The following is an 18,753-nucleotide window of genomic DNA, read 5'->3' as shown; positions in this document are numbered from 1 at the left end:
CTGTACACATTTCTGGCAGAGATCRCGTCCGTAAAACAGCACATTTTTACCAACCACATGTCCTAGAGTTCGGCCCATCTGTCAGTCATTGTGGCTTAAGTACTACTTGGGGGTACTGCTGTTGTTGTTCCTTTCCTTTAGCATTTTTTCATCTGTTTTTGTTATGCACAATTGCATTTGGCTTTGTGTCTGTTTGGTATGTATGTATGTATTTGCTGTTTGCGTTTTTATTATACTTTGACTGAAAGCCTGAAATACTTTGACTGAAAGGACTGAAATAGCCACAGTAAATGCTTCCTCTTTGCCTTTTCTTCAGTTTACGTGAGAGCTTGGGATATTTTTCCTGGTGAAAATGTTTTCAGTAAATACATACATAGAGACTCTGTGCATAATGGGCAGGGAAGCTGGGTCTCGTCTCTGTGGTCATAACAGAGGAAACAAAATATTCAGAGAATAATCACCGAAATTTGATGCGTATCCAAAGCTTATCTAGATGGGAGAGTTCTCTCAATCAAGACTGCCCAGTGCTTGGTACATGAAACTCTCTATTGTTTGTAAGCCACAAATAGGTAGGGAGAACATTAAAATCCCCTGCTTATCTTCTAGCTGTTTCTTTTTTGAACAACTCATTCTGTTTTATTCTGAGGTGAAATTCCCTTGTTCCTCTCCCAGCCTACGTGCAGGGTTTGAAATGGGCATAGCAGGGTTGTCCACCACTCCTGGGCCGACAGAYAAGCCACTGCATGGCCCTCACCCAGTCTCTGCTCCATCTGGGACTGCGCGCGGACATGCTGCTGTACCACRGTTTGGGAAGTGGGGCCATGCATGGCTGCAGCTTCCTTGGCCCCTTTTTGTTTTCCACATTGCCCTGTCTGCAGCAAGCATCAGTCCTTCAGCTCTTGAAAGAAATGGGTGTTTGTGACGGTCGTTCTGTTTACGGCTCCTTCATGCCCCTTCACTGAGCATCTAATACAGTAGAGAGTCTTCCTCTAGCTTTCTGTTCATCTGCCAGTAATGAAGKCCACAGAGTCCTTAAGTTTCCTCATAATCTTCCGTCAGGTTGTAATCTTGTCTGTTCTACCTAAACAGCCATCTCCAGTAAATGACTCTCAAGTCTTCGCAGGTGGCACTGGAACGCCACAGCGTCTCTGAGACATTGGGAAAACTGCTGGTTTAATTCATTCCCATTTTACAGATGGGACATTTCAGACACTTAAAACTGATTCCAGATTAACCTCCAGGAGTTTCTGTTTCCCTCGGAAGGGTGCAGTCAAACAAGTGGTTGCAGTGTAGTTGAAATGGGTTAAGAAAGTATCACCCCTCAGCTGTTTATCACTGCCCAATTACCTGAAACGTAATTAGGGACTATGTGAGTACTCCAAGCCCATTTTCATGCAAAGACAGGTTAGTGTGAATCACCGTCAGTGATGGTAGCTGACACCGGAGGGAGGATAACGTCTCACACCCTTCAAACTGTGTTGTAACGTTTGGCTGACCATGCTTTCAGTTCCTTAGATGATGTTTCCCTGTTGATCAAATACCATAAGGTGTTTTGCTATTCCAATTTGTATATGTTAATCAGTTTATCACGATAAAAAAACAAAACAAGAAAGAGAACAASCAAAAAACTCCAACTGGTCTGAATTCCTCATCTTGGATGATGGGAAAAGGGAACCCAGTAGGGAGTTCTACTAGCCAGCTTGCTTCATGCGCAGTTTTGCTCCGCGGGGTTTCTTTCTGTTAGTCCTTTTCACTCACTGCCATTTCATAGGCATTCAAGAGCTATGTGTATTTTTTCCCCAGAGCCAAATCACAAAGAAAGCTGCAATCAAGCAAACTTTTCAGATAAGCTCTCTGGAGAATGGCACAGTAAGGTTCAGATGGGTTCAAAAGAGAATAAAGTAGGAACAGGCAGGAGGAGAACAAGCAGATTTGGAGGCAAAATTGAGCAAATCAGACTGTGTAAAGTTTCAAAAGTTCTTGGAAGGCATACGGTTATAGAAGTGATAAAAACGGAAGGGTATTAGGACTTGGTTATGATATAAGAATAATAGGGAGGTCAGGGTGAGTGCAGTTTTGGACAATAGATTGGCTGCATGATGGTTTTGAAAGAAAAGATAATGATTTGCCCTGCAAAAGGGTTTGTGTGAGGAACAAGCAATGGGGAGTAGAGATTTTTCAGTTCCTAGAAGATTCCCGCAATGTTCCTACATGATCATTATTGTCTGATTTGTAAGTATTTCTAGATACGTAGCAGTGATGGCTGCTTCAGCCTAGAAAAGGAGTAGCCCTACTAAGTGCAGATTGGTCTTTAATTAGATATTCCAGCTGGTGAGAAGATGTTATATTTCCCAGTGTTTCTTCCTCTTCACTTTATAGAGTTCACAAAATGAAAGCCCATCCTTCTGAGAGAGATTATTCCCAGGATTGCTAACCATTTCATAGTGTGCACTGTATATTCATCGAAAGAAAGAGACAGTCTGTTGAGACTCCGCGTCCTCTCCCATCTGTAATGTGATGAGCAGATGATATCCTGTGGGTACCTGTATCAACTGCTCATTAGAAATTAGTAGTATTAGAAAAATGCTTGGGTATTTTAGCTAATACTAACATAAACTTTTTTCTGATTATAAAAGGTTTCCATAATGGAGTAGAGTAAGAAACAAGTCATAGCACCATTGACCACGAATAAATCTTGCAGAAGCAGCAATTTATCTAGTGTCCGGGCTATTGCATAACTGCGTTTTTGAAGAAAAACTAGACCTGACCACTGTTACAGCCCCCTGACTCCTGTGTAATTGTTTTTCAGGCTACCAGATCTCCTGGGAGGTGTATGGCAGGAACGAAACTCGTCTTGCCCGCACGTTAACCAACACAACTCTCGAGTACAAAATTACGGGGCTCTCGTCTCTCACCACCTACACTATAGAGGTGGCAGCTGCGACCGCGAAAGGGAGCGGATGGGTCACTTCCTCCACCATCTCGTCTGGTGTGCCCCCAGGTTGGTAAAACTACACGGAACAAATTCAAATGTGACTCTGTCTGCTTCTGTATTCCTGAAGGTCATGAATGACTTTGGCTCAGTAATAATAAAAATGGTTTTATTTATAAAGCATTGAAATTCTGTACAACATAATTTCAATTTAATTCTTAAAAGACATTAAAAAAATTAACATGAGACACTCTGAAATTGCCAAAAAGATGAGACTGTTTGATACACATGAAAAAAATGTTGTAGGGACAACAGAAGGAACAAATAAAGCCCTAAAGCGGGTACAGTACAGAATCTGTTGATGTTTATAAAGTAACATAAGAAGGCAGCCTGAATCATTTAAAAAACAGAGCTTTGGAGGAAAAATAGAGTTTGGATACTGTTAAAAGGAAAAAAGGTTTTTTTCTATTTATAAGTAGTAGAGCTTATGTCACCTATGAGAAGACATTTGTATAATGAAACTAAAATCTTGTTTACAAGAATTAGTATGGTGGCCTGAAAAAGATTTGGGATGAGATAATTCAGTATGCAGTGTCTGAGTTTACCATTTGGGGACTTGTTAACTGTTAGATTTAGCATTTTGCTTTTGGTTTTTAAAATTCAGCACTCTCCCTCATCCAGTACAGAAAGCAACCTAAAAAGACAATTCAGACCTCGAAAAAGCAGTCTGAGTTAATTTCTAGTTTGTATAAGTAGAATTTTCCAAGGTGGAGCAGTTAGTGTACATCACTGATGGTGAGATAATCCAGATTTTCCACATATCCAGATATGTCAGGTCTCTTCCGGTATTTTTGAACTTTTCCATATATCCTGAAGTATACTTGCATTTCGTTTTGCTAATCTTAGGTAACTGTGACAAGTTTTAGACCGATCAATGCCATGCTCCCTGTTGTTAGCCAGATAACAGCATTATCCTATTAGAGCAGGTTTAGTTCCCAGAAATGTGAAGTGAGAATCAAGAAATATTGTGTATTTCTGCATAATCAAGATATATGCCAAAAAGCTGTCCACTCATTATCTGATGTATCTTCACACAGTTACAATATTATGAATGATTACTGTTTATAATACTAATTTCCATTACTCGTCAATGCAGGTACTAATGGGAATTTATTCTAAACAAATGGTGTTGGTCCCTTTCCCGGACTTGCTTTTGTTGATAATTCAGATAATATTAAAAATGTAAATTCCACTCTAAGCTTGACTGATGTGAGGCAAAGATCTGATCTAGGCTCCAGATTTTTCCTCATAGAAGGTCACCCTCTGTATTTACAACAGGTATTTAACACAATTCATCTGCTTTACTCAGGCGTCAGAAGCTGATCAGCATCTCCCTCTAAAACCCAATTATAGGTCAATATTAGAATCACAAAATCTTCCCCTTACACGCCCTGGAAATTTTAGTCTTTTACGTTTGTTACTATATTAAAGCTCTATAGACCTGAAGAATCAGGAAATATTTATTGTCATTAATTGTAGAGAAACAGAAACACAGAGGAATTGTGTGACTTGACAACTGACTTAGCAGATCTGGAGTTGGGAAGTAGCTTTCCCRCTTGAGCCGCCACGCTTTGTCTCCGTTATGCAACTTTTCTGAAATAGTAGCTGTAATTCTGTAGGTGGGCTCTCTCTTTTCACTTTTGATCTGTAAAATTTTATGTATGCTCAATGCAGCCGAAAGAGGAATACTGTATTTAGCAAAGACGGGGGCGGGGGGGGGGAACAAGTATTTCCCCTATTATGATTGTTAGAAAGGTATCTTATATATTGCAACAGCAAATGTCAACATGTATTATTGGGTCTTAAACCAAAAGCCTTTCTGCCTCTCATTTATGTTCCTGTTCCTTCAGAACTTCCAGGTGCTCCATCCAACCTGGTGATTTCCAACATCAGTCCTCGCTCTGCCACACTTCAGTTCCGGCCAGGGTATGACGGCAAAACCTCCATCTCCAAGTGGATAGTTGAAGGCCAGGTATGTCCTTGACGAAAAGCTCCAAATGAAGTTTCTGATCGGTTAAAAAGGATCTAAATAAGCAATTGCTGTTTGGATCACAGTTTTTCGTCAGCTTTGGATCAAAGCTGTTCAGCAAATGGCCTGGGCCAACTGTTCACAGGGTCCTGGAAGGGTTGAAACACAAGGGAGTTTTAGAGGCTGAGGTGAGAAATGCCTGTGCAGCAGCCTGTGAGAGAAAGGGTGATATGAACATTGTAACTTCTTTTCACAGGACAAAGGAAAAATATTATATATAATACATATATGTGGGAATGCTTATCCTCTAAATAATTCACATGGATTTTTTGTAAAGAAGCTTTGCATATTTTCAGAAGAACACCAGATGCCACTTAAGCAGCACATTCAGCAGAGCTTAAGTCCAGTTTTTTAAAAAATGGTTTGAAACCTGGGTTTGGGTTCTGTTACGTGCATTTTCAAACTACATACAAACCTGGAGTTATTACCTCCTAAGTCACAGAGCAGAACTATAGGAAGAATAGCAATGAACAGTAAAGATCCTATTGTTCATGAGACTGAGTATATTTGTGCTATCTTGTAATGGAATATACTAAGGTTTTCTATCCAGGTCTCTAGATATGAATAGGATGAATTCTTTTCTTCATCAGCTTTAAACAATGTCCCTCTCAGTTGCTGTCATTATGCCTTGGAGGAGTTATGCATTCCTCATTTGTTTTCCTGACAGATGAGCTATGCTTCTTCCTTTCCACCCACAGATCTTTATAAATAATATAATCTGTTTTTAAGACCAAATGTTGGACTTCTTAAATCACCGTCACCACTTAGATGTGTTGATACAATCACTTCACTTAGTAATGAGATTGTTGTGAGCAAGTTGGTACATTTTGTGCCATTTACATACACATTATTGCATATTACAGAATTAAACTCTGAAATCCTATAATGTGATGGCTTGGCACATTCTGAGAAGCATTTTTTTGTCCTAGAGCACCATGTTGGTATTGCGTTAATTCTATAACTATATCAGAACAGAACACCACTGAAATGAAATAAATTTGGATGTTTTAACACTGTGGTAATAACGACCATGAAGTTCACGTGCATCCACGAAGAGCCCCAGGTACAAATAGGGATTGCAGGGTTCTCGATATGCAGGGAGGGAAGGGAGGATATCTCCATCCACAAACACTCATCAACATTTTGTGCATTGCTAGCAAAGTCAAGGGATTAGTGGTTCTGATAGATCATTAATCCACCAATATGTGCTCCATTTGAGAAGGGAGCACAGCTCCTGCTCCAGAGTCTTTGCAGAGTCATGATGAATCTGARCAGGAGTTTTTTTCAGCACAGCTTCCTCTGAAAACTTCTCCTAGACCTTACCTCATTGCTTAGCTTTGGCACAACAGGAAACATTGGTCCAAATGGATTTAATACTTAAAAAAAAAAAAAAAATCTTGCTCACTTGGTTAACAGAAGTCTTTTCAGTTATGCAAGGAAATTGGTGGTTCCTTAAGGATATAGCAAATCCTGTTTCCAGGATGACAGATGCTTATGATCCTTGTTCACAGTCCCATTCTGCCAGCACTCCACTCACACTTCTCCTCTCTTAAAGTGTGATTTCACAGCACCTTTAGCCAATGTAAACCAGAGCTCCAATTGTCCTGCTCCTGTTGCTTCTTCTCTCCCCCATCACCCACTGCAACACTTCCTTACTCCTGCCTTCTGTCTGCCCTGATCCTGGTGGGATCATCATGCCCTGAGCTGCTCCAGCATGTGATCCAGCCAGGAACAAGTGAGTTTTTTGTAAGTGAGTTTCAGACAGATCAGCTCTCTGAACAGGCTGTGCATGTGGTCTGAAGAGTGCCAGTGCCAGGGAGGGGACGAGAACATGGCAGTGGGAGCAGAGATGAGGGCAGGAGCGCTCTGTCGTGGATCTACGTGCCATGGACCTGTGCTCTCAACTTCTCGGGTCTTTCTGCCTGTCTTTCAAAGACATGCAAGCTTTCGCAAAACGGTTACCAGTGAAACCCCACTGTTCCCTTTTTGTGCACTTTTCTAGGCAGTGATGTGCCTCTTCTGGGGTGCAGGCTACTGTTGTAACCRTCATATTTTAGCAGAAATAAGCATAATTGTTTCTTAGATCTATGTAAGCTGAAGGGCAGTGGTTACACCCAGCCTACAACAGTATTTTCTGATCAGAAACATAAGAAGGATTTTTCTTTCTGGAGCCTTCATTCACTGACTCATGTGCAGCTTTTAATAGTACTGTATCTGTGTTTCATGCCTTAAAATTAAATTAAAAACCACTTAATACATGTTTTTGCATGCTGTGATTTTAAAATGAGTGGTATTATAGAGTGATAGGATCACATTTAGGTGTGAAACGCCAATCTATATTTTAGTGTACTTTGCAATTAATCATTTGAGTTGGAGAATAAATATTCTGTCCAAGCAGGAACTATAGCTCCATCGGTTGGCACGTTTTTTGACTGTTAGCCTTTCTGAAAGTTTGGACCAATGTGTAGAGTGGAATGTATCAGCCAACAACCTAGGAAAAATATGTTACAGTTTGCTAAGAACAGTGTGATCTCCTGAGAGAAGAGAGGACTAGATCCATCTCCCTCCCAGGTCTGTCCCTCTGGGCGGCGCTTGTCCTGTCCATGGGTTCATGACAAAGCATGACTGACACGGTCTTGCCATGTGCACTTCAGTCTTCGTCCCCCCCTTTCGTACAGCTATGCAATAGCTTTACACTGAACATCCCTTATATTCTGTCTTCCATGTCTACTGGGATATATCCTTTCCTGTGAATCTCTGAGTCTTTACAAACTTCATCCGTTTTATATTCACCCGTAGAACTGACCTGCCACCAACACTTTTTTCTTCTTTGTTCCCTTATGTGGTACAAGGCTTAGTTAATAAGGGCAGGTCTAAAAATGTAACAAGTATGCCATTTKGGCTAAGTGCCATTTTTGAAGTCTGATACTTTGTGAACAATTTGGATGAAAAACACAGCTGGGAATTCCAGTTTACATGAAATTTTGTACATCTGGCCTTGGCTTCTGCTTTTTGTGCTGTGGTGCAAGTTTGCTGGAGCTGCTGTGGAACTAATTCTGATTTATGTCAGTGAAGATGAGAGAGACTCAGGTCTTTTAAGATTTTAGTCCCGGTAGATACTGAAGTATCAGGTGTTACAATCCCATCCCTGTGTTTCTAGTAAAGCTACATTCTTTACTTCTGAAGAGATTTCTTAAAAATTATTAGCCTGTTTCTTTTCCGTCTTTACACCCAGAGGATTGGAGCAAACTGGATTCCCGGAGAATTACAAAAAAGTAGCAGTGCCATCTTAAAAATAGTTCTAAAATTGCTTTTCCATTAAATACACTATAATCTAAAGGGAAGAGAGTCTGATGTAATATAAAGGTTTTGCTGACGCTTGTTCAGAGTGTCCAGCAGTAAATGTCTTGTGGCCTTGACACTCGCAGGTAACACGTTCGTCCCCAGAGAGTTTCAGGACGTCCTTCCTATTACCACAGGTCATCCTGAACTCTCAGATTTGATTAGTGTATACTCTACATATTGTAGACATTTTTTCTGGCAATTTGCAACCACAAATGTCTATGAAATCCAGCTGCTGCTCGTGTGGTTTCGTGTTTGCRCTTCCTCTGTGCCGCAGTCCAGTTTCAGCTTATTTTTCTCTTGCTCAATTTTTCCTGGGGTTTTGTCAGGAGCAATAGGTAAATGACATAATCATTACCGTGTCTTGGTAGATGTTTTGCCCGCCACATCAAGCATTCTAGTGGTTGCTCAGTGAAGCTGGGCTAACTTCTGCTGAGTTTGATTTTTCTGGTGATTAATGTTGTTGTGCAGACAGCAGAAGACCTGGGCAAAGGCAGCAGGCCACCTGTGAGGAGGTGGTGCAAGTCATGGAGCTGTGGGCACTGTATGAGCTAATACAGCCAGATTTTGCTTTAAAAAAATCTGCTATTTCGAGAGAAATTTCTTGTGAATATTATGGTGAGCACTAGCAGAGTTGGAAAAGGGAGTTTCAAAGCAGTAAAACCTTTAAAGTATTGCTGTTATATTTATTTGTGAATCTGTGAGTTGGGAAAGGCATTGTAATTTTAACCATGAATTTATCTGGTTTTGTGGGTTAAGGCAGTGGCCCTGTTAGGATTCATCCATTGTACGAGGCGACTCTCTTGGTGTCATTTTCATGTCAGAGCTGGTAAATAAAGTTTCTGAAGCTCTGACAGTTTTATGTTTTCACTAATCTTTACATCAAAAATGGCTGCATTGATTTAAGTACTCTTTTGTAAGAAAAAAAAAATGCATCCAGGGTGACATCCTGTGTACCAGATTTCATCCCAAAGCGATTTCAAATCCCTGAGTTATAGACCTCTATAATGAAAACTCTGACATACCTTGAGCTATAGAAGAACACAGGGAACCTCTACGATGTACAGGAGCATTGTGTTTTCCTTTACTGCAGTTAGTACTTTGTAACTATTGTCAATTTTGGAAGCAGTACTTCACTGTCTTGTATAAGAAATCACAAGTAAATGATTTTTCATTGCAAATTTTAATCATTTTTCRTTGAAATCTTTTTAAAGACAGAATTTTGAAGCTTTGCTCTTATAGTGCATTCTGTCATAAATGTTAAATCCCTTTACAAAGTATGCATTGTTTTCTGTTTTATAAATAGAGAAACTAAAGCAGAGAAAGATAAAGGTTTCTGATATCACTTTCAATATTATTTTATGCTGTCTTGTTTCTGTAATAAGAAATGCTTATACCCTTTTATTGAGCATAATGCTTTAGGAACAGTATGGGTTTGTAGGGAACCTTACCAGGATTCAGCCCAGAGCTGGAAAAGAGCTTGTGATGGCTGATGGTTAGGGAGAATCAAATGAAGTGACTTGGTGAACATAGGTATTTTTATTGTGGCCGTCCCCACCGACCTCCTGGGAGTTGTGACCCTATTGTACTGTTAAGATACAGAGTGCATTTCTTAAGGAGGTTTTWTTTTTGCCAATTGTAACAAAAAAGCAGTTGGTGTTCTGCTAAAACAATGCACACGTGAACACGTGTACATCTGTTACAAACATAATCCTTCTCTAAAGTTTGCTTACGCTGTTATCCAAAAAGCAGTGATAAGAAATAAGCCTCAAAATGAACGTTATTCYGAACAGAGCTGTTCATAGTGGACTTTCTGGCCCCACAAAGGACTCTCTTATCCGTGCTACTGCCCACAGTTCTTTTTGCCTCCTGGGCATTCTTTTGTACTCTGATTTTTGGAGGTGATAAGTTTCCCCTGATCTGACATGAGAGTGCTTCAGCAAAAATCAAGGGCCTGAAACTTGGAATCTAATAAAGATCTTTCAGAAGTAAACATATGGAAGTCCATCGCTGAAGGTCTCTTCCAAGCCCCATTTCTGAGATTATTGCTCAATAGGTGGTTCCTCTTTTGATTAGCRGTGACCCAGAATTCCTTGGCCACATGAGCCAGAAGCCCTGCAGAAGGCCCCCAACCATTCACCTATCCTCTTTGGAATGGCTCCAGTCCTCTGACTTCGGAAAATTCTCCTCACAGAAATGTGCACTGAAGTTATACTACTGATTTCAGTAGAAGTAAGATGAAATCCATTAAGCTAAAGTTGCCCAAGTGCTGGCACCAGATCCTGGAAACGTTACAAGGCATTAGCCAKTTTCGACTCCAGCAAATTTCTAATCTGTTTTTCATAAAAAGTTTTGCTGAATTACRTATCTGTGACCCCATCATTGGCAGCATGGCAGCAAATGGATCTTAAAGATGTAAGTTGTGACTGTCTGTGCTGCCGCTTGGCCCGGGGCCCCCAGCTCCCAACACAGGTTGTGGGCGCCTGTCACCAGCTGGCTCCTGAGCGTGGCAAGGACCAACATGCCCATCGTGGTGGGGTCTGCYGTTTCCTCTTGGGCTGCGCCGATTGTCCCTAACAGGGATGATGAGAAGTAGAAAGCCGCCTCCTGGCATAGCTTTTTAGGGGCTTGCCRTAAACTTGGGCACAGAGAAGCTTTTGTTGCTTCTCAATCAGCAAAAGATTCTCAGTATTTCCACCTTCTCAGGCAGCTGGTAAATATATAGCTGCAGAACAGGCGGAGGTTTTGGACGCCTCTCAAGCTCAAGTCAATGGCAATTGTTCACAGCCCTGTGGGCCTCTGGGTCTGAACCATGTGGTCCTTAATGTGTATTAATGACCTGCCTGCTGCTGCATAGCCATTGAAACCTGTGGTCTTTTTTGCAAGAAATATTTTTAAAAGCTCTTATTGTTCTTCRAATGTAAAGAGAGGACTCTGACTCACTGCTGGAAATTATTTGCAGCCTCTGAAACGCAACGGTTTGCTGCTCTACAATTACTGCAGTGCTTTGAGGTGGTGCCGTTAAGAGCAAGGAGTTTTGCAAAAATAACCATTTACTAAAGTCTTTCTACAAAATTAATCAGAAACTCTTTTAATCAGGAAGCGTCCTATGTCTCTGTGACTGAAAATCAATCCACTCCCCCTTTCTTTGTTCATGTAGTTCTTTCAAAAAATTCTCTTTATCATCTCTTTGTTCTCTGGTTCAGTTTAGGGCTGTTCTGTTTTACCTTGCAAACCTGTGCGAGTTGCTGATTAATTAAGCCTCTGTATCCATGAACTTTACTAAAATTTCTATAGCACAGTTGGGGTTGGGCGTTTTGAAAGGCCCGTAATCTACAGTGCCATCTATTTTATAAGCTCTTTGGTGTGTGGCCGTGTCCCTGATACCCATCAGACTGAAAGACCTTCGCAAGCATATCCCTCCATGGAAGCTGACCTCTGCTAGAGAGATCACAGCRGCTCCCTCTCTCAATGCAAGGCACAACTTATTTCTTTGGCCTAATTTTCCTTGTGTCATTTCTTCATGCACAAACATAAATATGCAGCACAGCAACTCCTGGGTGAGCAAAGTACTCAAACATCTATAAATAAATCAGGCTTTTCCTGTAGGGGAAAGAGGGGGGGAAAAAAGAGTGAATGAAACCAGTTTTTCTATTTGAAATACTTGGGGAAATGTTAGATACTTCGGGCTATGTTGCCTATCAAGTGTCTTGACAATGTCTATGCGTAACTAGTATCCCACATCAAACTCCTAAGGGATCTATTTTAAAAAGTTTAAAGAAAGCAGTTCTTTCCTCAGTGGGTCATGAACTTCTGGAATTTGTTGCCATAGGAGTCTGTGGAAGTAGATTAGGTTAGCAGGTTAAAAAAGGATTYGACAAATTCATGGATGTTAAGTCCATAAATAAACACTAAAGGGAATAGGCATGGATATACCCTCTAASACCCCTCATTTCATGGCTGTGGATAGCAGAGTAGCGTGAGGGGACTGGACTACAGGCAGGTAGTGGGAGAGCAGCTCTCTCAAACCAGTATATCTGTTGCCACTGGTGGAGCTGGAATACTGGCCTGGCTGGACTGTTGGTCTCACCCTGAAGGACATTTTTTATGTCCTTACATCTTGATCAAGGGAGAGCCTTCTGGAGCTGTAGTGAAAGATAACAGGATCTTCGCTCTCTCACGTGGTATTTTTCCAGAATACGTCCTAATAGAGAATCCCAGTGAAGTCCTAACACATGCACAGACACTTGGCTATGCAGCCATTTTACCAATAAGTAGTGCCTTTTCATATAAAAATAAATATTTACTACATATTATGTATTTAAAAGTATCGGCCCTTCGACTGCAGTGACAACACACGTTGCAAATGCGGATGCTGTATTGTCGGGTTTGCATTTGTTCTTATCTTTCCCATGTACAGGTTGGTGTGCTGGGTGATGAAGAAGAGTGGGTGAATCTCCATGAGGTGGAGAATGAGCCTGATGCTCAGATGCTGGAGATACCAAACCTTATTCCTTACACTCATTACAGGTAAGAACAGCTGGTGATTAACTGCAGCATGAATAAATGAGTAAGTTGCTGCATGGAACAGCTTTCCTAATCAGAAACAGCTGGCTGTATTTTGTAATCTGAACAAAAGGGAAAAGGTTTCACTGTTTCCATAGTTTATACTTAAAATTACTTGTCTGATATTGTTAATTGGAATTTGCATAAGATATGGTTCATAACATTAAAATAGGGAAGCCAAGTGCACAGCGGAATGGTATTATGAGTAACTGATATCCTGAGGCTTTCCTAGTCTAAAGAGTGCACCAGTGTAACACCAAGCGGGAACAAATCAATTGTAGTTAAACTGGTGCAAACTTGTGATTACATATTAACATCAGTTTAAATGTACTTTTATTGATGTAGCTTAATAACATCAGTTAGATGAAACCTTTGCTTATAAGAATTTACCAGATTAAGCTAAATAGATATATGGAAGGCTTAAGCTGACTGAGGTGAACCTACATTATGAGTGCACCCCAGTTAAATGAGATTGATTTTTAAATCGATACAATTCAAGTGGTGCGTTGTTTTAGTATGGACAAGATTTGAGAATCTGAGATGCTCAATCCTAATGAAAAATGCTTTCATGGAAGAGCTTCCTGATGTAAAGGCTGGTTGACAAGAAGATATAGCAGCAAGTGTTAAATCAGCTTACTAGGAACTTTGTCCATTTTCCCCTGGCTGAAAGGCCTGTTAGCTTGCCTGTGTGCTGTTGTGAGCTAGTAAGTAATAAGGTGTAACCAAAGTAAAGTTCACATCACTTACAGCTAATTCAGTGCTGGTACACAATTTTTTTTTGGCTTAGTCAGAAGTCCAGAAACACACTGGATTTCTCTCAAACCCCCCACTGAAATGTATTACACCTCACTTTAAGGACTAAGATTTTTACTAAAAGCTATTTCAAAATTGTACAACTTGAGCAGAGGTTTCTAGGACAGAGCTTTAGGAAAATTATTTTCAGGTTGAGGAGCTGGATTTTGCTCTCCTCATGGAGGTGGACCCTTAAAGCTGAAAAAACAGCAGTGAATTCTGCAAACTCTGTTGTAAGTTAACTATCATTGAATCAAAAAAGAGATGCTGTAAGTGTAAGTTGTACCAGAGTTCAACATACAAAATGCATATGACTTTCACACCTTGCAGGTGCAAGGAGAAATGTCTTTGAAATAACAAATAACAAGGAAGTGTATGTTAGGTTGGGAATTTTTTTTTATTGTACTTCTTGGTTTATTTATTTTACTGCTACGTCTCTGTTCTTTTTCTGGAGTATTGCACTGATTTTATATGCCCATTGCATTCTCAAGTGATCCAAGTTGCATTGGTTGGCACTTGCACCTTTCTCACTTCCAATTCTTCTCTTTTTTTTTCCATCATAATTCACGCAATTGAATTTTGTCTAGAATACTTCCTCTCTCACACACAAACACAAAGATGAGCTTTTTTTGTTTTCACTTCAGTGTCAAGTAATTTTATATAATTTTCTGAAACCTAGAAAGTTGTTGCCAAATGCCAAACTTGTTGTCCTTCAGCAGCTTTAGTCATTATCCGCTGAGGAGATAAATCATGAGAGCTAATTATCAGACTGCATCTTTATCAGCCAGCTTCTTTTCTGTATTTTGTGCCAATGTTTGAGAGTGAAATCAAGGACAGTAGTTGTTTAATGTGCTTTCTTTAATGCATTTTCTAGGGAGAGATTAGAGTAGATAGATGATAGTAGATAGAACCTTTTACCAAGCTCAGTCATGGTATCCAAAAATGAAGTGTTTAATAGGAACAGGTCATGTATTTATGGGCAAGAATTGGATGCCTCTAACTGCAGTATCTTTTCGTGTTTATGACAGGTGAGAGTATCTGAAATATTCAGCACGTCTTAATTATTTTGTACGTCTTGAAAGAAAGGTTTCTCTAAATCTTTTGTGACCCAGTGGGGAATTCTATTGTAGAAGAGACTGTTTCAAGCAGACGGGTATTTTTTGAGAAGCATATCCATATTAAATAACTTAATCTTTCTTGCGCAGGAAGACTGAAAATGCAGCACGGGGAAAAATCAGCTTCTTTCAACCCATAATTGAGGGGAAATGTTATCACCAATATATATTTTTTATATTGACATGGAATGAGACTTTCCAAAGTTTGATATTTTAATACCTTTCTGAATGCATTGTACAAGCACTGCAAAAGAAAATCACTTACTGCCAAACATAAGCTCATCGGACTTGGTATAATTAACAGAAATTTCTTAAGCAAGTGCCTAAACTGCTTGTAGACCCTAAGCTAATCTGATTTTCCTTTTTCTTTCTGCGACGATCTTAAAACAGTCGTCATAAAGTACTCGGCAGCGAACACGAAGGCCGCCAGCCGCAGCACCCTTCGGGGGCCGTCGCGAAAGACCCACTTTGCTCCCCCCCCACACACACACCTTGTCGCCGTCCTGCGAGGCCGGGCCGGCGCTCGGGCCGCTGGACGCGTCCGCTGTGTCTCTCCGCAGGTTCCGCATGAGGCAGGTGAACGTGGCGGGCCCCGGCCCCCTGAGCCAGCCGTCGCGCGTCATCCGGACGCTGCAGGCGCCGCCGGACGTCGCCCCCGGGAGCGCCAGCGTGCGCACGGCCAGCGAGACCAGCCTCTGGATGCGCTGGGTGGTGAGCCGGGGCYGYGGGGCCGGCGGCGGGGCGCCGAGGCGGGAGCGCGGGGCTCGGGAACGCCTTTTCCTTGCAGTTGGCATGGGAAGCGAGAGCAAGATTATTCCCTGCTTTCAGAATAACCTGAGAGCTGAGCCTTACCTTAAGTGCGTTATTAATCACTTAAATTGCCTGCTGCCACTGCTTCTGCCTCCGCGTCGGGGGAACGCATGCCTGTGCGTAAAACCGGGRCTTTTGGGACTCTGGTTCCACGCTCTGGGTCAACATGTGGGACAGAAATATAATACTGTAGCCGATTTGCACTTTCCTAGGGCTCAGCTGTTGGTTTGGTGCAAAACAGTCCCCCAGAAGGTACCCGCAGGCCACTGACAGTCATCTGGCGGGTACCGAATAGCAGTAGCTGTCGTCCTAAGACAGTAAAGTCTCACATTGTATTCACGTAGGAAGATTGTATTTACGTGAAAGGTTATGGCGTTATGTGATGAAATGTAAAAACGAATGATTGATCGCAGAGGTGCGGAGCTCGGTGGAAGTGCTGTGCCCCTTCGACGGTCTCAGTTGCCTGCAGAATTGTTACAGCGGGATTTGTGTGGCAATTAGCCTGCTCCAAAATGATTCTTTTTCTCCCCTGTAAGGGGAGGGTTTTCCGCTGGGGCTGCTGCGGTGTGAAGTTGATGAAGCACAGGTTTCCTTTTGCCCAAATGTTAGCTTTTCTGTCTGTAAACTTATTATGGCTGGAAGTTGAAATCGGGCTAGAAACAAGAGGATTTTTTCTGCAATCAGGAGAAAAACAATTCCCGTTTCTCAATGGGAAACAGAACTTGCTTCTGATCCTTGGAAAGACCAAAACATCAAACGTAAAGGTGTCACCTCCGTATGCGTAGAGAAGCTTTTGCAGTTCATTTGATAGGACCCACATAATTCATTCATGGCTTTACCATGTCAACACCGTGCCTGCCTTGTTAAACCTTTGGATCCTATTGCAACCTCAGATACTCTATCCAGAGCCGTATATCTTACATCAAAATTAACTCAAGGTTCTTTTAGAGACTCTTGAAAACTTTTACAAGTGTCTTTCCCACTGTGCTGTCAGGAAACCTGGTTATCCCGAGTCAGACTGTGCAGGGTTCAGGGGGAGCAACAGCCGCAGCCGAAAATGACCCCAGCATACCTTTTTCCTGCTTAGTATCACCAGTGTTCAAAAAAGTTTAATCTTTCCTTTTCAAGACCTACAGGTGAACCAGTGTCCTCCTGGGAGCTGGGAATTCCCTCTTTCCAACAGAATAAGGGTCACATTTCTAGCCCTGTTTGCCTGCAGGTTGTAGTCTTCTAAGCTGTGAAATGTTAATGTACGTCAAACTTTGCCAGTGGTGCGGGGCTCAATAGCAGTCACCCTTGGCATCGTGCAGTTAGAGTCTTACAGGGAAAAACTCTGAAACTTCTCGAAGCAGGCTAATTATTTCGTGTTTTAATCTCGGAAATTGCTTGGGGAGTTAGAATCCTAGAATAAATCTCTGCTGATAAATGAGTAGGCCGAGAGTCAGTTAAAAAGTCAAAAATGCACGATAAATTGATTTTGTCATATGGCTCAGCAATTTATCATATGCATTTCCATAATTAATCATAAAGACCTGAAATCTGTCGTATTGGTTTCACTTTTGTTGATACACCCGCAGCAAGTGGCATAGCTGTGCAAGCACATCTATTTGGTACAAACTTAAGGTAAAAATTAAAAGAATATTTCAAGCGACGGAAACATTTAGAGGTCACGAATTGTAAATAAAAATCAACCCCTTCAATACGTTTTGCTTTCCCGTGACCTTATATGAGTTCAGACAACCTTGGCGTATAGTTTGGAAAGTATTGGCGATGCATGCTGTATGATAATGTGCTTTTTCTTTGTCTCGCTTGCCAGCCCCTCCCCGACACGCAGTATAATGGCAATCCCGAATCGGTGGGGTACAGGATAAAGTTTTGGCGAGTGGACCTGCAGTCTCCCCCGCTGACGCAGGTTATTAATGACCGGCTGGAGAGAGAGTACACGATTGAAGATCTGGAGGAATGGACAGAATATGAACTGCAAATCCAGGCTTTCAATGCCATCGGGGCAGGACCATGGAGTGAAATAGTGCGAGGTCGTACACGGGAGTCCGGTAAGTCAAAGGATAATGTCTGCTGTGAAGAACATGTCAGCAGATTTCAGTATTTTATGTCATGTTACTCAGCCTCTTTTTTTTTTTTTTTTTTGCTTGTTGATCCACTAAATCTAAAATGAAAGAAAAAGGCAGTCTCTGCATTCACTGAAGGCAAAAGGACATGAAGACATTTGAGGGAGTTCTGTAATTTATTTGTTTGTTTTACTCCTACCATGTTTTCATGTATAAAGCTGTAGGTTATTTATTTAAAGCAAACAAAACAACCTCTCCCCACTCCTGCTCCAGTTTGGCAGCAGTATGGGCAATACAAGATGAAGCCTCTCTCCCTGAGCAGCTCTCTCGTTCTTCATCCCTCGTGGCTTGCTTCCTCTCCCTCCCGCGTAGCCCCATTGCCCCTCATTCTCCCCCTTTCCCTGTCTGCCTCTGGTTTGGGGCAGAGTTTCAGGCAGCTGTGGTTATCTGAAAATTAATTTCAAGAACCAAATACTTCTAGAAGGGCACAAGTTATTTAAGAGAGCTGATTACCCATATGGAAATGAGGTAATTATCTGAGCTTTAGATGACACGTTTTCAAAACTGGCTGCTAAAATTGTTTGCACAAGGTTATGTAGACATAACCTTCATATGCACATCGAACACAGGTACTGTATTGTCTGCCTGATCTGTGTATACTACCCTAGGGCCTTCAAATATCAGAAGTAAGCAAACTCAGAATTTCAGGCAGCAGTCAATTATTGTTAGTTCTGCAGCAATACTAAAGACAGATCTTGAAAAGCTGCTGTCTAGCTGTTAACTTCCACAAAACCTATTTCTCAGACCTGCTCTACAACCAACTGATAAATTTGGGTATCTATTGCAAGTGAATAACAAAATGGATGACCTGTATGGTTTAAAAATTAAATAATAAAAGCTCTTTGTGACCTGTATTTAAGCAAGCCGCAACATGGACATTTTGCTTCATTTTTTTCCCCCATATTTTTCTTAATAAAAAAGTGTTTTGAAATTTAGTACTGTATCTATTGTGCACTTAAAGACACACAAGTGAACGTC

The 18,753-nt window shown here is 41.3% G+C and overlaps 1 protein-coding gene across 1 annotated transcript in view; it reads left to right on the top strand.

Annotated features, from left to right (window-relative positions):
• SDK1 (sidekick cell adhesion molecule 1) overlaps window positions 1–18,753 on the top strand; it is a 432,311-nt gene that overhangs the window by 330,473 nt on the left and 83,085 nt on the right. Inside the window, exons 22-26 of the mRNA XM_026083057.1 lie at window positions 2,810–3,001; window positions 4,843–4,964; window positions 12,784–12,893; window positions 15,397–15,547; window positions 17,463–17,700. Coding sequence (XP_025938842.1) covers window positions 2,810–3,001; window positions 4,843–4,964; window positions 12,784–12,893; window positions 15,397–15,547; window positions 17,463–17,700 — 813 coding nt within the window. The remainder of the gene's footprint in view (window positions 1–2,809; window positions 3,002–4,842; window positions 4,965–12,783; window positions 12,894–15,396; window positions 15,548–17,462; window positions 17,701–18,753) is intronic.

Source organism: Apteryx rowi, unplaced genomic scaffold (genome assembly GCF_003343035.1).
Source record: "Apteryx rowi isolate R43461 unplaced genomic scaffold, aptRow1 scaffold_6, whole genome shotgun sequence".
In the NCBI taxonomy this organism is placed as follows: domain Eukaryota; kingdom Metazoa; phylum Chordata; class Aves; order Apterygiformes; family Apterygidae; genus Apteryx; species Apteryx rowi.
Note: the sequence above shows the minus strand (reverse complement) of the source record. Positions and strands in the feature narration are given on the sequence as shown.